This window comes from Equus quagga, chromosome 2 (assembly GCF_021613505.1).
Source record: "Equus quagga isolate Etosha38 chromosome 2, UCLA_HA_Equagga_1.0, whole genome shotgun sequence".
Classification (NCBI taxonomy): Eukaryota; Metazoa; Chordata; class Mammalia; order Perissodactyla; family Equidae; genus Equus; species Equus quagga.
In genome coordinates, this window is record NC_060268.1 from 127,975,224 (window position 1) to 127,996,547 (window position 21,324).

The window sequence follows — 21,324 nt, forward strand, 5'->3', positions numbered from 1 at the left end:
GTGGCTATAGGAACTAGGCCTTTGAAAAACTAAATTAGATCATTCTACCTAAAAATCCCAGTTTGCCCATTAGCTGTTAACCTCTAGAAACATTAATGACCCATTAAGTTTTCACAATTTAAAAAAATGCTTTATTGGGGCCAGCGTGGTGGTGTAGTGGTTAAGTTTGCACACTCCCCTTCAGTGGCCTGCAGTTCGTGGGTTCAGATCTTAGGCATGGACTAACACCTACACACCACTCATCAAGCCATGCTGTGGCAGCATCCCACATATGAAAAAATAGAGGAAGATTGAAAATAGAGGAAGATTGGCACAGAGGTTAGCTCAGGGCCAATCTTCCTCACCAAAAAAGAAAAAAAATAAAAGCACTTTATCATGTATCTTCACTTGTTCTTCTCTTTGCTCTCAACAGCTATGTTTCCTTCTTGCATGTGAAAAAAATTTTCAATGGTTTTTTGACTCTTCAGCAATGCAAATCTGCCCCTACTCGTTTAATTCCTTCTTGGTAAATAATGTTAATCTTCCAATAGTAAGTGGAGTACATTATCATCAAGCACCATTTATCAGCCTCCTTACTTAGGAAGAAAGTTATGGGGCCATCTTCTACATTTGGAATTCTTTGAAGACACTTGATTTCTATTAAAATACTTCTTTACATATATATTGATAGATATATAAAATCTGTAAAGAATTCACTGAAGGATGAATCATCTTAATATTGAGAAGCTAAAAATGTATCAAAATGCACATAATGATTGCTAACCATTACAATGTCTCCTATCAAATGTATCACTATCCTCCAAACCTGCAGCATATGCTGGTATAAACTGTGTTACATCCCAGCTAAATCTGAAATCTTGCTTCAAAACTTGGTTCAGTATTAATTCTCAGAAGACATGCTATAGGACCACACGGGTAACTGCTAGGCAGGTGGCTGAGGAATGCCAAACACAGAAGAAAGCCTTGAGTGCTCAAAGTGCTCTCCAGACACTATGGCACTCCCCACAGGCATTTAGGGAAAGACACTATTAACAGACATTTACGTACACAGTCAGGTCAACTTGAAAAGTCTAGACAAACACACGCTTGACTTTATCTCGTAATGTACAGACAACACATTAGAATAAAAATGTAATGAATCCATACACCTTTTCAAAAGGAAAACCTGATACAGAAGTAGCAATAAGGTAACAAATGGTAATAATCAGATGAAATAATTTAGATGAAACTTGTCTCTCTGGAAGACAAGGGGACTGGGCAAGTGGTCAGCAAGGAAACACAATGTGCTTTTCACTTTGTATGAAAAATAACGTTGCCAAACATAGTTCTGTTTTTGCCAGATAAGTTCTCTACTTCAAATTACTGACCAAATGCTTTACTGAAACTCCGCTTCTGGCCTTTGTTTTGGAATCTGTTACTTTTGTTGCCACCTCCTGATCGCTGTCCCCTGGAGCCTCTGTTGCCTTCCCGCTGTCCCCTGGAGCCTCTGTTGCCTTCCCGCCGTCCCCTGAAGCCTCGACTGCCGTCTCGCTGTCCCCTGAAGCCTCGACTGCCTTCCCGTGGTCCTTCCAGCTCTGGCTGCTCCGTGGCCACAGAGAGCTGCCAGCGCCGTGAATCATGCCATTTTTCCTGATGAGAGATGGTTTTGTTTTTATCTGCTTTGATTTCGACTGAATTTGGCTTAAAAAGGCATGAGACAAAAGCCAGATTGATAACCTAATCACCTAAAAGCTCACTTGTCAAAAATAATACTAACCTTCATGACCCAAAAGCCAGTCACTGAAGTGTGTGGAAATAAGTTTCGGTAGTACCCTCATCACTGCATCATTGATTCAATTCAATTACGGGGTATCCACAGCCGCCAGGTAGTAAACATAGAAATATAGCATGCCCAAACACACTTCTCACAGCAGTACTGAACAAAGATAGAGCAATGAAAAGTGTCTACGTAAACCCTGTGTAACATACTGGGGAAAAATGCTGGATATTGCTCACAACTGTAGAAAGGGAAAACAGGCAGGCTGAACAAGGAAAATATCAGAATAAAAAATACTAAAATTTAATTCTTGTCTTTTAGTAAAGGGACGGGAGCTGTTGTTTCCCTCTATATTCTGTATTTTCAATAATGAACATTTTACGATTTGGATATGTTAACTTCAAAACCCAAGAGAAAGAATACCTGCACGTCTGCTGCGGCCGCAGTAGGGACATCAAAGCAAACACCCTGGAAAGCAAAACAAACCCAAGTTAAACCCGCCTTGGACTAGAATTACAAAATGCACACTAAGAGATACTCCAAAAGACCAGGCACTATGAAAAAAAACCCCAGAGGTATCAATTTTAGATGAACTTTAGGCCGAGGCCAACACATTATACCTCCCAAAAGTACAATACCAAAAAGCCAAGGATATTTTACAAAAGGACTCAAAACGTCTTAGAACTGACTAGAGGTCATTCTCGGCCACCACTGTGCTAACCCTCAAGCAGGTATTAGCTGCATCTCACAGCCGAGGAAACAGGGCCTTGGAGAGGCTGACTGACTTGTCGAAGGCCCCACAGCTGGGAAGTAGGGCAGGATGTAAAACTATCTGGTCTGCATGGCCCCAAAACCTATGGTCTAAAACCAGTAAAATACACTGCCTTCCATCAAAGAGAATGTCAACTATTCAGGATGACCTAAGTAAAAGCAGAAAAATAAATGATTTTCCATTGTTAATTTTCCAGTTTTTCTTAATTCAGCCTCCTATGAAAAGTTTTTTAAAAAATTAAATACTTTACTGGACACTATCTTTGAGGATAAGCAGTGCACCATCTCCAATTAAGGAAGTCCTCCTGCTTCTTGGCCTCCACAAACAAAGTCTAACCACCCCTGCAAGTGACAGAGGCACGCCTCTCCCCGGGCTGTCTTTAACTGCAACATTTTATGAGGAACACCCTTTCCACCCAATAAGTTACCCAATTATAACCACAGGCAGCATCAGATACTGATGGATTCTGCCATTTGTGGGAATCTTCATTCACATGTTTACTAAGTACTCAAATCAGGCACTCATTGGGGTATAGAGATAACTAGAAAGCAGTTTTTGCCCTTGAGTAGGTTATAGTGTTCCTGAAGCTCTAAGCCATAAGCAAGCACAACAAGGTAAAATTTACCTGAATAAAGGTATGGCCTAAGAACTCTGATGTACAGATAAAGATGCCCCCAACTCTGCCATACGGCCAGGGAAAGCTCCACAGGGAGACTCAAGGCTAAGCCAAGTCATAACGGATACCGTAGAGGGAAGAAACACTATATAAACAGCGAGTTGAGTGTGCACTTGGGATAAGAAAGCAAGGGGTACTTGGCGTTGCTGGAGAGGAAGGTGTGGCAGTTAGGAGACAGAGATGAAGTTGGTAAGGGGGACAGGAGTCAGCTCATGAAGGATCTTATCCCCCATTGGAAAGACTTTATCCCATAGATTATGTGGAGTTGCTTAAGGAGGTAAACAACATGGTGGGCCACACAATGAGTTGAAGATAAACCTGATTTGGTCCTCTAGGCAGTGGTTCTCCAAGTATAGTCCATGCCTTTTAGGGGTTCCACAAAGTCAAAATGATTTTCATAATAATACTAAAATGTTATCTGTCCTTTCACTCTCATTCTCTCCTAAGGGTGCAGTGGAGTCTCACAGACACTGCATTACAGGGGATGATACCATTGCTCTGACAGCTAATGGAACATGACATTCTTATTTTCTGGCGCTCCTTTTAATTTCTAATACAGTAAACATTAATAGATATAAACCACATAAACAAAAGCTTTTTGCTGTCCTCAACATTTGCTACGAATGTAAAGGGGTCATGAGACCAAAAGGTTTGAGAACTGCTAGGCTAATCTATGCCATTAAATGAGAACAGAACTCAGAAGAAAGAACGCCAGGTTTGGAAGGCAAGACTTTAAATTTGAATTCAGTTTCGAGTAAGTTTGTTTTAAGTGGCTTAATAAACCCCATGTGAGTGGGGGTGTCAGCGAAGCAGCTGGGTGTTCCAGTCCAGTGCTGGGTGCAGATGCTTCAGGTTAGAGATTCAGGAGAGTGGTTGTCAGTGACTATGTGGCAACTGAGGGGCATGGATGACAATGTCCAGTGAAGACTATACAGTGCAAAGATGCAGCATCCCCACAGACCAGGGAGACGCCCCTGTGCAGTGTTTTGTTGCCCACATAAAGCTACTGAACCAATGCAAGCTCACAACAGAGGCCCCAGCCTTCCTTACCTGCTTCCCTTTGAGAAAGACCATTCCCTTCACTTTGGAATCAATATCCTCTCCCAGCTGCTCTTTAAGTTCCTTCCAAGCATAACTAATGTTATGCATTTCAATTGAGCACCGCAAGATCATGGTCACAAAGCCCTAGCGAAGAAAGGGGCACAAAATTAAAGTCTCAAAAACAAACCTAACTGATAAAAACCTGATGTCATGTTTCTAAAATATTTTGGGGAAAGCTCTTCCTAAAATCATACACCACTCCCAGCCCAACACACAAATTAGGACAAGTCAACTGGGGAACTCTGAGTAAGACTGGTGGATTGTACCAATGTCAATATCCTGGTTGTTGACAGTATAGTTTTGCAAAATGTTACCACTGGGGGAAACTGGTCAAAGTATATGAGGGATCTCTCTATAGTATCTCTTAGAACTACATGAGTACCTACAATTATATTAAATATTAAAAAAAAAAAAGAAAAGCATACACCTGCTCAAGTGTCTAGGTACGCTGGCTAAGTGTACTACACACATTTGTGTGTATATGCATATAAATAGTCATGCATCGCTTAACAACGGGGATATGTTTTAAGAAATGAATCATTAAGCAATTTCATCATTGTCTGAACATCATAGAGTATTATGTGGCACATGACTATATATATAGGACCCTAAAATATATATTTTAGGATTTTAAAATAATCAAGATATAATTCACATGCCACAAAATTCACCATTTTAAAGTGTACAATTCAGAGTTTTTAGTATATTCACAAAGTTCGCATCCATTACAACTATCTAAAATTCCAGAACATTTCATCACCCTAAAAAGAATCCCTGTGCCCATCAGCAGTCACTGCCATTCCCCGCCTCCACCAAGACAGTGGCAACCACTAATCTACTCTGTCTCTCTAGATTTGTTTATATATATCTACCTTCATGCAGTTAAAACAACTGGCAAGTTTAAACCGAACACTTTTGAATCCAGCTCAAACTGCAAATTAGTGTCCGAAATTCAACAGGGACCCTTACCGCATCCGAGTTGATCAAGGAGCGCTGGTCTACTGAGGTGGCACCAGAAATATGGGCCAGTGCTGCCGCCAGGGCTTCCACGGCTCCCTTCTCCTCTATCAGCTTCTCAGCCGACTGCTTGAAGTGACTAATAGCAGTGGGAGGCACAGAATCCAAAAGCCTACAGTTTGAGAGTATATTCGTTAGGAGAAAGGATAGTAGAAGTGGACAGATTTCATTTTCAAGACAACAGCTTCTCAAGATAAATAAATCACTTCCAAACCAAGTCTTCCATGTGTAAAAGATCATTTAGATGCAATGGACACAATCACATTTCTATAGTAATAAATCCATTCCTCTGAGTGTATCTAATCCTAACTTACCATCAAACCAAAAAAAATGTTTTATCCTAAGGAGATAATAAGACAAATATTAAGATGTTCACCACAGTGTTATAGAAAAAGTATAAACAATTTTTAAACGTGCCATCAATATGGACTGATTAAATAAACCACGAAACAGATAGAATGACACACCATACTGGCATTAAAAGTGATGTTAGGGGCCGGCCCCATGGCCGAGTGGTTAAGTTCACGCACTCTGCTTAGGCGGCCCAGGGTTTTGCCGGTTTGGATCCTGGGCGCAGACATGGCACTGCTTGTCAGGCCATGCTGAGGCGGCGTCCCACATGCCACAACTAGAAGGACCCATAACTAAAAATACACAATTATGTAGCGGGGGACTTTGGGAGAAAAAGGAAAAATAAAAAAAACTCTTAAAAAAAAAAAAGTGACGTTAATAAATGTTGAATATTTTTAATAATAAGTATGGGTATCAAATACTACTGCTATTTCCATTCTGAAATAAAAGAAAAACACCCCCAAATCAGGTTGAAAATGATAAAGACCTTTATGAGACTACACATTTGTTAGGGAGTCACTATTATCCTGGTGATAATAAATGTCACATCCCAAAGCTGAAAAGATCACCCAGGACAAAGATGAACAAGGCTATGTGAGGCAGCTTCTTTGGGCAAGGCTGCCCCCTCTAGAGGCCGTCTCTCATACACCACCAGCATCTGTCTTTTCTCCTTCCTGGCCACCTAACACCAAATTTCCTTAACTAGTGTCACAGGAAACCCTGCCTGCAGGACACTTAGATTATTTTCATTTGCAGAACTTTCCCAAGCTAATATTCAGCATCTTTTGATCATGAACCCCCACCCCCACCTGTTTTTTAAATAAGCACTTCACGTATTTACAATAGTCATTGTGGAAAGCACTTTAAAGATGATGGTCAGACTCAGGTTCTTAAGCAGGGGATGTAGCTCACCACTAGGAGACATGTGGAAAACAGCCAGGACCTTTCTGATTCTCATAATGCCAACCCCACACACCCCCAGGAATATACTGCACAGTCAGGGATGCTAAACGGCTAAATATCATTCAATTTGTAGGACAATCCCACACAATAAATAATTTTCTTGCCCCCAACACCAGTATGATCCTCACCATCTAGATATTTACTATAACTTCAAGAAATAATCAACTCTCATTCCTACCGGGTGGCAGACTGGATTAATGAAGATTTGGGATATCATCTGTGATCCCATCTACTCAATCTCCAGATGGGAAGCACCTACACCCTATCTAAGATACAGTTCCTTAAAATGCCCAAGACAAACCAACTAGTCACAGTGGTTTCCTCTGGTGAACAGGATTGACTGGGCAGGGATAAGTAAAAATGAGGCTTTGTTCTTGGTAAAATTTCACTTCAGTACAGTCTGAATGTTTTTATAACAAGCAGGTTATAAACTGTTAAAAATAATGAATAAAACAATTTTTTTTAAAGATTGGCACCTGAGCTAACAACTGTTGCCAATCTTTTTTTTCCCCTGCTTTTTTTTTCCTCCCCAAATCACCCTAGTACACAGTTGTATATTTTAGTTGTGGGTCCTTCTAGTTGTGGCATGTGGGATGCCACCTCAGTGTGGCCTGACGAGTGGTGCAATGTCCGCACCCAGGATCCGAACTGGTGAAACCCTGGGCCGCCGCAGCGAAGCGTGCGAACTGAACCACTCACTCGGCCACGGGGCTGGCCCCACAAAATAAATTTTAAAAGGCCGAATCTCATTCCTGCACAAAGGCATGCAGGAAACAGGACAAGCACTGAAGCAGCCCACAGCGAGGGTGGAGAGCATACCTGATGGCGTCTTTGCTGGAAGCTTTTATTATCTCGGTTGCAGAAGGAACACCTATTCGTTTAAATTTAATTCCCTACAAGAAAATGAACCATACTTTAACGTGCAATGTAGCCATCAACTGTTTCCATCAAGATTAGTAGTCCTCTGATTTTTTCATATTTACCAAATGTATTTTTTACATATTTAAAAGATAAACCTTTTATTTTGGAATGGCTTTAGATTACAGAAAAGTTGCAAAGACAGCACAGGGAGTTCCTGTATACCGTGCACCGAATTCCCTATTGTTATTACTATAGTGCACTTGTCACAACTGAGAAACCAACATTGCTTTATTACTATTAACTCCAGAGTTCATTCGAATTTCACAAGTTTTTGTACTAACATCCTTTTTTTGTTCCAGTATCAATCCAGCACACCACATTGCATTTAGTTACCACATCTTCTTAGTCTCTTCTGATCTGTGGCAGTTTGTCTTTCCTTCTTTTTCATGACCATGACAGTTTAAGGAGTGCTGGTCAGGTATTTTGTAGAATGTCCCTCAATTTGAGGCTGTCTGATGTTTTTCACATGCTTAGACTGGGCTTATGGGTTTTGGGGAAGAAGACCAGAAGGGAATGCCTGTCTCGTCACATTGTATCAGGAGCCGGTGCTCATGGCTGATGTTAACCATGATCACCTGGCTAGGTGGTGGTTGCCTACTTTCCGCACTGTGAAGTCCTCACCGCCCCCTACCCCGACCCTACTCTATTCTTTGCAAGCAAGTGACTAAGTGCGGTCCACTAAAGGGGAAGGGGGGAGGTTAAGCTCCACCTCCTGGAGGAGGAGAAGCACCTACATAAGAATCTCCTTACAGAGTTTTTCTGTAAGGAAAACTAGTCCCTTCTCTCCCATTTTTAAATTCATCCTTTTGACATATGCATGTCCTTTCAGTTTTTAGGCAAGTCCTGTAACTCCCTAATCTATGCTTAAATGTTTCTGGTGTGGTCATGTCATCATTGTCTGAAAACTGCCTTTCAAACGTAAGAATGCCCCATGTAATTATAAATATAAAAAAACCACTGCTTTTAAATGCAAAGTTATTTCAAAATGGGCCTTCTATCACAGGACAACATCTAAAACACGTGTCTAACAACAAGCTTTCAGTTAGGGCCACACGCTAGAAATAAATAATTTGAAGTTAATAAAAATTGAATAAAGAAACCAACACTGGCTGCATAAAGACTCAGGAAATTGTCTCACCGCTTTTTGCTCCACTTGTGCTAAGTGATGCTCTTCTTTGTGCTGATAAAAGCAGATGCAAATTCCCGTCCTTCCGGCTCTACCTGTGCGCCCAGAACGATGAATGTAGGACTCCACATCCTATGGAAGTAAAACATGTGACACTTCACAGCAAAGGGAGAGAGAGACCTGGGCAGTCTACGCAGACGCAAGGGTGATGGTGATATACCCAGGGCGTATGAGGGAGGAGGTTCCCTAGCCGTTCAATTTAAAGAACTACTAAAATTAAAGAATTTAAAAACCTCTAGAACAGTGGTCCCTATTCTGCAGGCAAATCTCCAAAAAGCATCATCTAAATAGTGCTGTCAATAGATCCATATACGTAATTTCAATCTTCAATTTTCTAGTAACCACACAAGAAGGTTTAAAAAGAAAAAGTTACATTAGCTTTAATTAACTCAATATATCCAAAAATTTTACCATTTCAATATGCTATCCATATAAAACAAGTTATCAATGAGATATTTTACATTCTTTTATCATAAGTCTACAAAATCCAGTGTGCATAATAAAAAGTTCAAAACCAAAAAAAATTCCAATGTGTGTTTTATAGTTAGAGTACACAGGCCAACCCCGACTAGCTGCCTTTCAAGTGTTCTACAGCTCCACGGGGCTGTGGCTATCAGACTGGAGAGCACAGGCCTACCGGGTCATTTACACCGCATCTATGCCACACACTATGGGATTTCCTTTATAGGAATTGGTGGCTTCATACTAATTAGGTATTTTTCTCCATCATTGTAAACAACCTTTAATCCTGAGGGATTTGCCAGTTTGGGGGGAGGTTGTAGGATCTTCACCCTTGAAGTGATGGGAATAGGCTCCTTCAAACCAACTTTTGTTTACATGAAGCACTATCCACACCCCATAAACTGTGCTCCAGGACCCTCCCTGAGAGGTTCCCACCCCCCACAAACCCAAGGAGTTTTAACCACGGAGGCTGTTAACCTCAGGCCTTTTCTCCGTTCTCTGTCCTCGAGCTCATGAGTTTATCTATCCCATCTCACCCCATCTAAGTCCTACCCATCTTCAAAGTACAGTTCAAAATTGCACTTCCTCCAAGAAGGCTTCCAGGACTCCTCTCTCACCAGAAAATATCTTCCCAACCTCCGGCCACTGACTGCATTTCTACTCGACCGTCAGGTCTGAGGAGGGCCTCACGACAGGTTCATTTTAAAATCACCCTTAGCATCCTAGCACTCCAGACAGAGCTCTCACTCATCACATGAAGGTAAATGACACAACTTCCAATTTGTTTCAGTACCCAAAAGAAACAACAAAATAAAATTTAAGTAAAAAGACTTACCTTTGGTGGAGAACTTTGTACAACCAGATCAACCTCAGGGATGTCTAACCCACGTGCAGCAACATTGGTTGCAACCAAAACTCCAAAATCACCATTTCTAAAACCTTTCAAGGTGATTTCTCTTTGCTTCTGTGGAATGTCTCCGTGCAGTGACTGGGCATCCTGTCAAAGAAATAAACTGGCCTAAGAAAACCAGACCCAAGAAGACAGGTACTTTTGGGAGCACCAGTTAGGCCTGTCAAAGGCATTCATATTGTGGTGAGGCTTCTGCTGAAAATAACGCAAAGGGGAGAAAACACGTGCCTTACATGGACAAGCCTCCAAATTATTTCCAATCCTGGTCATGACATCAACTGCACCCACTATACTGAGAAGGTAAAGAACAGCGGATGAGACCAATCAAACCTACTTTGTTGGTGTAACCTTGGGTTTGAGCCACCCTTTGTTCATCTGTGAGACTGACAGATTAGGTGAGCCTAACACGTACACTCTGACTATTAACTGAAAGATGCTTTCTCCCTAAAAGAAAGGGAGGGGAAGGACCAACCAGCTTTGTGGACACACTCTGTGACAACTCCTGGGCTTCTTTCTTGGTTTCACAGAAGATGATAGTGCGTCTTTGATAACCACTGTACACTCGGATCACGTCCCCAATAACTGCTGCCCTTTGAGTCCAGTGGCACTTGATAGCCAGATGCTTGAAAGAGAGAGAGGAAAAAAAAGATCTATTTAGTGAAGCCCAGCTGGAAATCGAAATCCCCTGCTCAGCACTAAGGGTACCAGAAGCATTGTCTGAGCCCGACTGGAGCAGACTGTTGCCACCACCGCCAGAGGAAGAAGTAAACCATCAAAGCAGAGAGCCTTTCCCCTTCCTCCAGGGAGCATCTGCCTTCTTTAGTTTCTGATTTCACCAGGTAAATATAGAAAGAAATGCCATTCCTCAGATTCCTACAGGAAACCAAGTAACCTGACAAGAGGAGTCTCTGGATGTTTTGTCCTTTCCACTTAAAAATGCAATCAGCAGTCAGTTACTGTACAGACCTATTCCTTGGGTGAAATGAGTTCATCTAGGTAAACAACCTAAGATAAAAATGGCTTCAACACAAACACTAGATTTCTCTGCTGCCCTCTGATGTTTAAATTCTAGGTGTAATTTCTTTCAGTTTACATAATTCAGACAGTTAGTTAGGTTCCAAAAGATTCTGAAATCAGCCTACCAGATGATGAAATTTAGAAAACACAAATACCATATACAACTCAATAGAAATATATCTTTACTTAGCTTTACACATAAACTTAGTATTTATTTGGAAAAAGTTTGTATTTGCCAGCCTTAATACCATCAGACAGGAAAAAATGATACACAATTTATTACTAACTCCAGCAACCGAATGAATCATTTACCTCCACAGTCATTGCCGTTTTCTGAGTCTTTTTACCAATCAGGTCCACCTGTTCATATGTAGATTTCATGTATTTCTTAGCAACATTATATACCCAATGAGGGCAAGTTGCAGAAAAAAGCAATGTTTGGGGATTGTCTTCTGAATCTTTGGGGGAAAGAAAGTCAGTATGAATAACCCAAACAAGCCTACATAGTATCCACACCTCACCCATTTGTTCCAGGGTCCATAACATTCTACCGCAACCAATTGAGGCGAAGCCAAACATTGAGGACACAAAAACGAAAGACACAAAGGTTCCCAATGGACAAAGAAATATTGCCTAAATAATTTATGTAAAGGATCCTTGAAATGTCCAAAGTACTTTAAACTTATGTTGCTTTCTGCCCGGTGGCCTTTATGAAGGGCAATCTGTCCATTATAATGAGACCTATCAACTGGAAAACACCAATTCGTCAAGCCCAGTAACCAACCAGTTTATAGCACTTAAGCAAATAACCTATAATAAACACCAGAACAGATTCTGTACTCATCTATACTCCCTCTAGCATTTCTTCAATATTTTGAGTTGAGAAGTTCAGTCTACTCATTCTTGAAGTCAGGTATCAAAAAGCTCCTCAATCTCAATTTTTTTTTCAGTTGCTCTTAGAATACCATTTCATTTTCATATATTTCAAATGGCAGTGTTAACTGACAGAACCCTTTTGGAGAGCAATCTGACAAAGTATTTTGAGGAGTATAAACTATTTATACCTCTCATCTCAGGACAGGAGTTCCCCCTTTATCTGGGGGGTATGTTCTGGGAACCCCAGTGGGTGCCTGACACCACGGGCAGTACTGAACCCTCTATATACTATGTTTTCCCCTATGCATTCCTATGATAAAGTTGAACTTATAAATTAGGCACAGTAAGAGAATAACAATAATTAATAATAAAATAGAACAATTATAACAGTATACTGTAATAAACTGCCAGCATCACTACTCTGGCGCTTTAGGGCCATTATTAAGTAAAGTAAGGGTTACTTGAACACAAGCTCTGCGATACCATGACAGTCAATCTGATAACTGAGGCTGCCACTAAGTAACAGGAGGGTTGCATATACAGCATGAATACGCTGGACAAAGGGACGATTCACTTTCCAGGCGGGACGCAGTGGGACAGCACAAGATTCCATCATGCTCCTCAGAACATCGCATTTAAAACATTGCATTCATAAGATTTAAAACTTATGAATTGGTTATTTCTGGAATTTTCTATTTCATATTTTCAGACCTCGGTTGACCGCAGGTAACTGAAATCGTGGAAAGCAAAGCCATGGATAAGGGGGGTACTACTGTCATTTCACCTCTTCAGAACAGAACTAATTCCAAATACTGAGGTGTGAAGGAAGCTGCCTGCATAAAAATATGTGAGCAGAATTATTTATATTACCTAAAAATTAAAATCTGTAGATGGATTAAATCATGGCACAACCACTTCATGGAATATTATGCCAAACTGTTATAGGTACAGTAGATTAAAATTAACATACACACATACACACAACAGCACAAAGCCAGGAAGAAATACACCAAAGCAAAGTATACCAAGCTGGTAGAATATGGAATTTTTGTTCTTTTACTTTCCCCAATCTTCTCCATTGTAGTTTATGTGTAAATCATGAATTTTTTTTAATTTAAGTTTTCCTGAATAAAGTAAGTCACCCCCCAAATTCCTTAGGCTTCATTTAACTCTTCGATGACAAGTTCCTTGAATTTGGAGTTTACCTTTCTTGTATGCCACACTTAAAATCTCTTCCACTTGATCAGCAAACCCCATGTCCAACATCTGGTCAACTTCATCCAGGACAACATGCTTAAGTTTGGTGAGATCTAGCTTGCCATTCTGCAGGTGGTCTTTGATACGACCTGGCGTCCCCACCAGGATATCAATCCCATTCCGCATGCGTTCAACTGTAAAGAGCACCAAGGAAAGACATGCTGGGTTTTTAAGTCCTTTTATTAGTTTTGGGTACCACTTAAAGATATTTTTATTCTAAGATATTTATTAACTACAAGTACAAGGTAATATGCTAAGTATTGAAGATAAAAACACTCAAAGAACTCTTTAATCCAGTGTGGGAAACTCGGAAGAAAGGACAGTCCAGTGTATCACGTGACATAACAGAAAAATACACCAGTGGGGGATGGTAGCACCAGGAAAGAAATGACTCCCCTGGCTGGTGGAAAGTGTCAAGGTTTCATAGACAAAGTAAAAATAAGAATCTTACAGAAACAGGAACTTTCTATGAGGTAAGCAGATAGAGACAGAATGACAGGAGCGAAAGGTAAGTATTCCACAAAGGTGTAGACACATTCAGGAAGATGGAGTTCAATATAGCCGAGACGAGACGGTAATGACGCAGCTTTTCACTGCGGGGCTACTGCAGCCTAGGGATCACACGAGGCCATTTACATACACTATCCAATTCAACCCAATGACAACACCTTTGCAGGGTGAGTCTTCTCCTCATGTTATTTTATACACGAGCAGAAAAATCAAGCAACTTGAATTGAAAATCACACACCTATTCTATGAGCAGAGTCTAGATTCAAACCCAGGCCTTTCTGATGCCAAAGCCTACCTTCGTTTCAGCAAAGCTGGAAAGAAATAATTACAAGCCTTGTGTGCCAATGCTAAGACTTTTTTAATGCCTTAAGTCCCTTCCTGAATTACATATCTGCTCTATATAATAAAGCTTCAAGGTCTGAACTGGGAAGAAATGGAATACTACAGTAGGGGCTGCAAAACTTGGCCTTGGACCCAGAGAAAAGAAAGCCTGCCTAACGCAAAAAGAGGCAGAGACCCAAGGCCCTTGACTTAAAAAGAGTAACCCTGAATTCTGACTTTTAGTTCCAAGGGCCCAACTGGACTGTCTTCCTGGGTTCAGTAAGATACTTCTGAAGCCTTTAGACAAACATAGATAATACAAAAATCCTAAGAACTGTATACAGGATTTGACACATCATCATGCAGGACCATGTTCTGACCATCTTTAACAATAATGACAGGAGAAAATGACCGTAAATGACTAGACTGTAGTCTAGTTGGTAAAGCCAGATGTCAAGGTCAGAAGAAAGCCAATCAGAGCATCCAACAATGGATGGCATTTCCTTCCCTAACTTTTGGACTTACTTACTTTGACCTCCATAGGGAGTTCCACCATAAAAACAAGCCACTGCCAGCTTCTTTGTGATGTCACTGAAGTCTCTGCTTACTTGATTTGCTAACTCCCTTGTGGGTGCGAGAACCAGTACCTGAAAAGGAAAAACTAACAATTAAATTCAAAGTTATGTGCAGTATTTGTTTCTTAACAAATTTGGAACTTACCAAAGGTTCAACTCATCCTAACAATTATTTTCAGAACATCTATTACATGCTTTGCAATGTACTGTGGTGTGGAAGGATCATAAATATAATATGGTTCCTATCTACTCAGAAGAAAAGCTTGTGATCTTACCTATCAGAGGAGACGTAGATGCCCAAATGTATGGTGTTTCAGGAGGGTTGCATGGAACAGGCTGGAGGACTTGGGGAAGGTTGCATGGAGCTGCTAGTACTTAAAGAACAGCATTCCAGGAAAGGAACACCTTGTGCAAGGAGTCTACTGTGATGATAACAGCAGCTAACATTTGAGCTTTTACAATGTCTCAGGCTCTACTAAAATGCTTAACATGCACTATTCTCACTTAATTCTCACAGGTTATTCACCTGCAATACCTACAATTGTATTGTAATGCCTACAATAATACACAACAGATTTCTAAAACCAAAAGGCTAAGAGGCAGAGCCTGGATTTAAATTCAGGCAGTCAAGCTCCAAAAGCTGTAGTCTGAACCCCTACGCTACAGAGAAGTTGAAGTCGAATGGCAGTCAGACAAGTAAGGCAGGACCAACATAGGGAGGGGCTTTGAACTCTTGAGTAGTCTGAGTTTGATCCAACAGGACATACAGCACGAAACCACTACAGATCTTCAAGTAAAGTAACAGCATGAAACAAACATGATTTAAGAACCACCTAATACATTCATCCAACAGATATTTACTGAACATCCACTATGTGCCAGGCACTAGTCTAGGTGCTAGAATAATTCATTTGTTTACTGCTCTATTTGTTTACATGATTTAAATGTTAAATGAGGGGCCGGCCCAGTGACACAGCAGTTAAATTCACGTGTTCTGCTTCTTGGGAGCCCGGGGTTCACCGGTTCGGATCCTGGGTGCGGACATGACACCGCTTGGCAAGCCATGCTGTGGTAGGCGTCCCACATATAAAGTAGAGGAAGATGGGCACGGATGTTAGCTCAGGGCCCGTCTTCCTCAGCAAAAAGAGGATTGACAGCAGTTAGCTCAGGGCTAATCTTCCTCAAAAAAAAAAAAAAAAAGACTTAAATTAATGAGGAGGGAGCACGGACACAGGAAGGCCAGTAAACTAGTGAGGTGGGGCCAAAAATTAAGGGGCAAGCACCCACAGCCAAGGTGACAACATAGGCATTTCAGTGGGGTTAAGGTTCGTCAAATGCCAGGTTCTCCAGAAATGAGCTCAACGAGCACCATCGTGTAAGGGGGCTTGGCCTCTGCACCTCTCTGAGGGCCCCTCCTTCTATTCATGCATCTCTACTAAAAGTGCTTTCTCCATTTTAGGCAAAAATGGTTAGACACTTATCAAACCTGTGAGCCCCAGGGACATCTAACAGTTTGAAAGGAAGATGATGAACATTAATAATATAGGTGATCACAACCATGGGCCAGATTACAATATTTAAATATACAGGGTTTGTGGCCAACAGTCTTAAAGGAATTATTCTGGTTTACCTTCAAATCTACAGCAAATACCAAAAAAAGGCTTTAAGGAGAACTCAATAAAAAACAAGAGAGCATGTCATCATTGCCTAAGAAATGTTCTTTCCTGGGCGGATTTGGAGCCCTGGGGTCTCTGTTACAGTTACCTGAGGGGCACGGCCTCTCTTCCGGTCCTGTAGTTCTCTCTGAAGTTTCTCAATCAAAGGGATGGCAAAGGAGAATGTCTTCCCAGTTCCTGTCCGTGCCTGTGCAATTAAGTCCTTCCCACTATAGACATGGTGAAATGTCTTCGCTTGTATAGGAAACAGGAAAGTCACCCCACGGGCTGTGAACAAATTAACCGTGTTATCTGACACTGCAGTTCTCAAAATCCCAGCCCTCCTGGAGGACTGCAGCATATCCATGTTCCTGGTCCTGCAGAATTAAGGAATTCTACCCTCTTGTCAACATCTACAAAGTCAGGTTCAAATATATTCTGGTAATGAAGAATCTGCTGGATTAAAAAATATCAACAAACTTTAAAGCACTGAATTATAGTAAATATTTATTATTTTAAGAGATTAGGTTACTTGTCATGAAACCCCGCCCCCAGGTCAGTATAAGCCTGAAAATCAGGTGCTTTGCAGTCCAGATTGTGCTGCACCTGATTCAGAAAACACTTAGTTCAGCATCTGTGACTACCTAGCTCATTCACAGGAACACTGCTCAGACGAGTTCTGAGTCAAGGCAGTATCATTAACCTAGAGATGCCTCAAGAAGTAGAAGATAAAAAAGAAAATACAAACAAGGCATCCGCTGTTTAATTGCACCAGCACTATCAGTTGTTACTTCTGAATGTATATAGTATTGAATAAATTTTAACCACCCGCTTAAGAAGCAGCAAAGGCCATCAGTGGGATAGTTCTATACCGAATATACAGACACACTTCAGTGTAAGGTCGCATATATTGGCCTCCAATAAGAATATGTCCTAGTTCCTCTCAAAGAGTGCAGCACTTCCAATAATATGTTCTAACATTATACAATATTTCCAAGAATATTACCTTTGAGAAGTTTAATAGTCTCTTCAGATATGGGAAAATTAGAGAAAGCTCCTTCTTTCTGTTCCACAGGTATTTCCTATCAAGTAAAGGGCCACAGAGAGAAATTAATAACTTTATCCCTAGTGGTTAATACAGAGAAGCCTTCTGAGAAAGAAACAAAAGAACCTATTATATCTCTTCTAAATCAACCAAAAAGACAAAAAAACTTTGGTAGGTAAATTGAGATCTGAAAAGGAAATATATCATTAATAATCTATAAAACTCTAACAAAAGAAAAATCTGTAGCAAATATATACTGCACATATACTATGTGTGGCTAGTGAAGGCAGATTCAGTCTCAACTAAGAACTATTCCACAGCCATTCCAAACCAGCAAGATACTGTTTAATGGGTCATTAGCCTTTCCACAGCAACATCTCTCATAATTCCACAGAAAATAAAGAACAAACATTTACGACAAACTGGTCACCATGGCATTATTTGATAGAAGGATAATTAATTGAATTTCTTGACATTTATATGATGGATTATGTAACCGTTAAAAGTATTTAATATTTAAAAGTGGGGAAAATGTTTATATAAAAATAGAAAAGGTTAGATACAAGATTGCATATAGTAGAACCCAAATCTGACAAAAAATAATAGTTGTAGACATGTATACATTAAAAGTACTGTAAGGAAATATCAAATTCAGCAACAGGTTACCTCTGTACCTGAAAAATGTTTAGTATTTACTGAATTAAGGAATGCTGAAATTCTAGGGAGCTTTTCTCTTTTTGGTAAATTCCTATATTTTCTAAATTCTCTAGATCACGTATTTTTTATAATCAGTAAAAATTTTTTAAATGTTGATCATGGCCTATGGCAAACAGAAAATTATTTTTATTAGAATCAGGATTTTTCTTTGATGACTGATTTTCTGAAAGGTAAGAGAATTAGTTTCCAAGTGGACATTTACTCATCCAATTCAACTCAAGTTAGTTAAGGGGCTTGAAGAAGAAGACTCACGCAATCAAGCCAACACCTTTTCACCGATGCCACTTAACAATGCGCCTTGGTGAAACCCCCTCCAGGGGAGGGGGGCTATTTGCATTACTATATCCCTCCTGTTGATTTCTGACTTGCAAATGAGCAGACCAAGTGTGGGGAGGAGTTTCCCTAAACTTGGAAAGATCTGCTTATTTGCAAAGGAGGCATTCTGACACTATGCAATTTTTAAGATGAAGTTTCACCTTGCAGCTCAAGGGACCCCCGTGAAATGTGGACATCCAATTGCCTCCCATTACCAAATGATATGTGCAGCGATTAGCCATTCATTTTTCTCAAACAACAATGAAAGATACACTCCACATATAAAAATGCAACTTCACCTGCTCTAACTCACTGTTACTTTCTTCACTGGCAGCTTCACTGGAGTCAGAGTCAGGTCCCGAATGAGGGAGTCCATTCTTCAGTTTGGGGCTTTTCTCTCCAATTTCTCCATTCATTTCCTTTTCTTTCTTCATTTTCTTGGGCTTAGGAGCACCTGTTTCTTCTTGAGAAGGATCCTTATCTTTTATTACTTTTTTGGTTTTAGGAGAAACAACTTGCTTTTCAAAGGGCTCCTTTGTTTTTTTCACACTTTTGGTTTTAGGAGAGAGAATGTCGTCCTCAGATGGCTCGTCTTTCTTTTTTGCCTTTTTGGATTTAGGAGAATTCATGTCAACCTCAGAAGGCCCTGCTTTCTTTTTAACTTTTTTAGCTTTGGGGGAAATAGTTTCTTCCTTTTCTTCTGCTGCCTCTTGAGTCTTAGTAGATTTTGGCTTCTCTTTTCTACCTTTCTAAAAAGTTAATCAAGAAAATACAAACAGTGAACAAAGGCATCTATACATTTGTATGGCACATCAATTCTGGATTATTTCAAGATCACAGTTATATGTAGAACACAATTTGGGGCCATTTTTCAACATTCGTACTTTCACCCTGCAATAAGGCAAAAATGAAACGGTATGTTTCTTAATACCATTTTTTGGCTATATGGAGATAAGTGTATATCAATAATTTCATTAGCTTGGAAGAGAATACCTCTTGGTAACTATTCATGTTGGTTGAACAAGTGGTGAAATCAAATTTTCATAATGGATTTGGGGTTGCTGGTGGGATGCTCCGACAGGCTCTAAAGTAAGTACTCCTATAAAGTGAGCAAGTACAGTTTAATGTAATTCTGATAGAGTGACATGCCATATGTGTCACAGATGGAGGATGTTCAGCAGATTTCTTTTTTCTGCGGAATTCCTGAACAAGTAAAACAAGGATTCATAATATCTGTCTCGCCTATCTCACAAGTGCAAATGGATTTAGAGACATCTTACGAACCAAAAAGCTATAAAAACCCACAATCTATCAACCCCCGTGTAAAAAAGATGTACCTAATTTAAAGAAGGGAGGGAAAAGCACAAGTTACAAGGAAATGGAATGGGTAAAACCTCAAAACCAAACCAGACTACCCAAAATGTCTGACCTTCCCCAACTTTTCATATTACTGAAAACTTAAGTACTTAATATTACTGAAAACAATTAGACAAGTGTTACAGTCTCTGTTCAAAGCTCTGGCGGAGCCCCAAGCCAATCCCAGAAGTATGGAGACTACTACTACTACTACATTAGCTGAACTCCACCTCCCTGAAACTTCAGGCCTGCTCTCTGCTCTCAAATCATGTATGAAAGGTAATCTCTCCCACATGATGGTCCTCCAGGCATCTGAAAAAAATCTGGTCTCCCCTGCAAGACTTCGGTTCTTTCATCCCGTGGTTCCATCAAACAAGAGTGGATTTCCCATTCTGGTGGACTCTTTGGAATGTGATGGAGTTTGGTCATGTCTCTCCTAATTGGAGCATCGCACAAGTGAACAGGCTCACTGATGCGGTGCAGGTAAACCAGGACCAATTCCTCCCCAACTGAGGGGACAAATCTGCGATCTCTTTGGTGTTCCCACAACACCAAAATGTTGTTGTAAAAGCTCCCCATCAAAAAGACCCAGAAACAGCAAGGGAAAAAAATTCTAATTCATGTACAACATAAGTTCAGGGACAATCTTTGTTTCCACGGACCTTATCTCACTCAGAACAGAGACTCAGTCACAAGTTAAATCACTGTCTAAGGAAGCGGCAGGAAGGAGGTAGTCAGGTAGCAAGGACACTTAAGACTACGCACACTATTGGCCTCTATCAAAAATGTGGCGTACGGTTAGCACCACAACACGTCTTCATATTTCCAGGGGAAATCTGGTAAATAAACTTTAAGGGGAACTGAATTATTTCCTCTTCTAAGGGCTGCTTACCGGAAAACAAACTCTACTTCCTTACTAGGGTAAAAGCATGTCACCGCAGACGCCGCCCACGTGTGCAGATGGGTTTAAGGTCTTGCCAGTCTCGTCTAAAGCATCTTGACTGGACTTACCATCCCCTCCGCGCACGCTCACGCCCAGAGTTAGGTCTGAGCCTGAGCCAACAACGTAGGGCCTATCCGTGAACGTCCAACACTGCGTCCCGGGTACCCGGCGCCCCGACTCCGGGACCACGTGGGACAGCCGGCCTCTGCCCAGTTCCGATCCGCCCCGGCGTCTCCGCCAGAGATGCCCGGGCGCGGCGGCGCGGGCTCCGTGGGGCGGGCAGCGCGCCCACCGCGCCCGGAGAGACCACTCCGGGCGACCCTGGCCGAGACCTACGCGGGTCTCCGGACGAGCCGGGTCCGCGCCGCGCGCTCCAGCGCCGGCACCCCTCCTCTCCCGTGCCCCGCGGCCCCGCTCCTCTCAGCGCACCTTCTCACTTTGCTTTCGCGGTATCTCCACTTGCTCCATGGCTGCGTCTGACTCCAAATCCGCGTCACTAAGGAGTTTCCCCGGCATCACTCAGCACAAGGTGTGTCGGCCGACTGTCTCGTCCACCGCGTGGAGAGGAAGAGACAGTCCTACCCCTTCAGCCCACCCAGCTTTCGTCACTTCCTGTCGCAAA

At 41.3% G+C, this 21,324-nt stretch overlaps 1 protein-coding gene across 1 annotated transcript; it reads right to left on the reverse strand.

Annotated features, from left to right (window-relative positions):
* Positions 1-244: 244 nt before the first annotated feature.
* On the reverse strand, positions 245-21,288 carry DDX21 (DExD-box helicase 21). Its single transcript, XM_046650317.1, has 15 exons — positions 21,132-21,288; positions 18,703-19,152; positions 17,333-17,408; positions 16,436-16,614; positions 14,626-14,743; positions 13,214-13,399; positions 11,445-11,590; positions 10,588-10,737; positions 10,041-10,202; positions 8,696-8,815; positions 7,456-7,529; positions 5,275-5,434; positions 4,255-4,389; positions 2,180-2,224; positions 245-1,629 (listed from the first exon to the last, which is right to left on the reverse strand). The coding sequence occupies exons 1-15, from the start codon at positions 21,216-21,218 to the stop codon at positions 1,360-1,362; spliced, it is 2,358 nt and encodes a 785-aa protein (XP_046506273.1). The 5' UTR covers positions 21,219-21,288; the 3' UTR covers positions 245-1,359.
* Between the last annotated feature and the right edge of the window lie 36 nt (positions 21,289-21,324).

Bases quoted from the DNA above. Each gene is read 5' to 3' on its own strand.
- DDX21 (XM_046650317.1), bottom strand. From the start codon at position 21,218: ATGCCGGGGAAACTCCTTAGTGACGCGGATTTGGAGTCAGACGCAGCC. The intron at 16,615-17,332 runs GTAATATTCTTG...ATTTGTTCACAG, and splicing joins GACTATTAAACTTCTCAAAG to CCCGTGGGGTGACTTTCCTG. The intron at 14,744-16,435 runs GTAACTGTAACA...TTTCCTTTTCAG, and splicing joins AGAGAGGCCGTGCCCCTCAG to GTACTGGTTCTCGCACCCAC.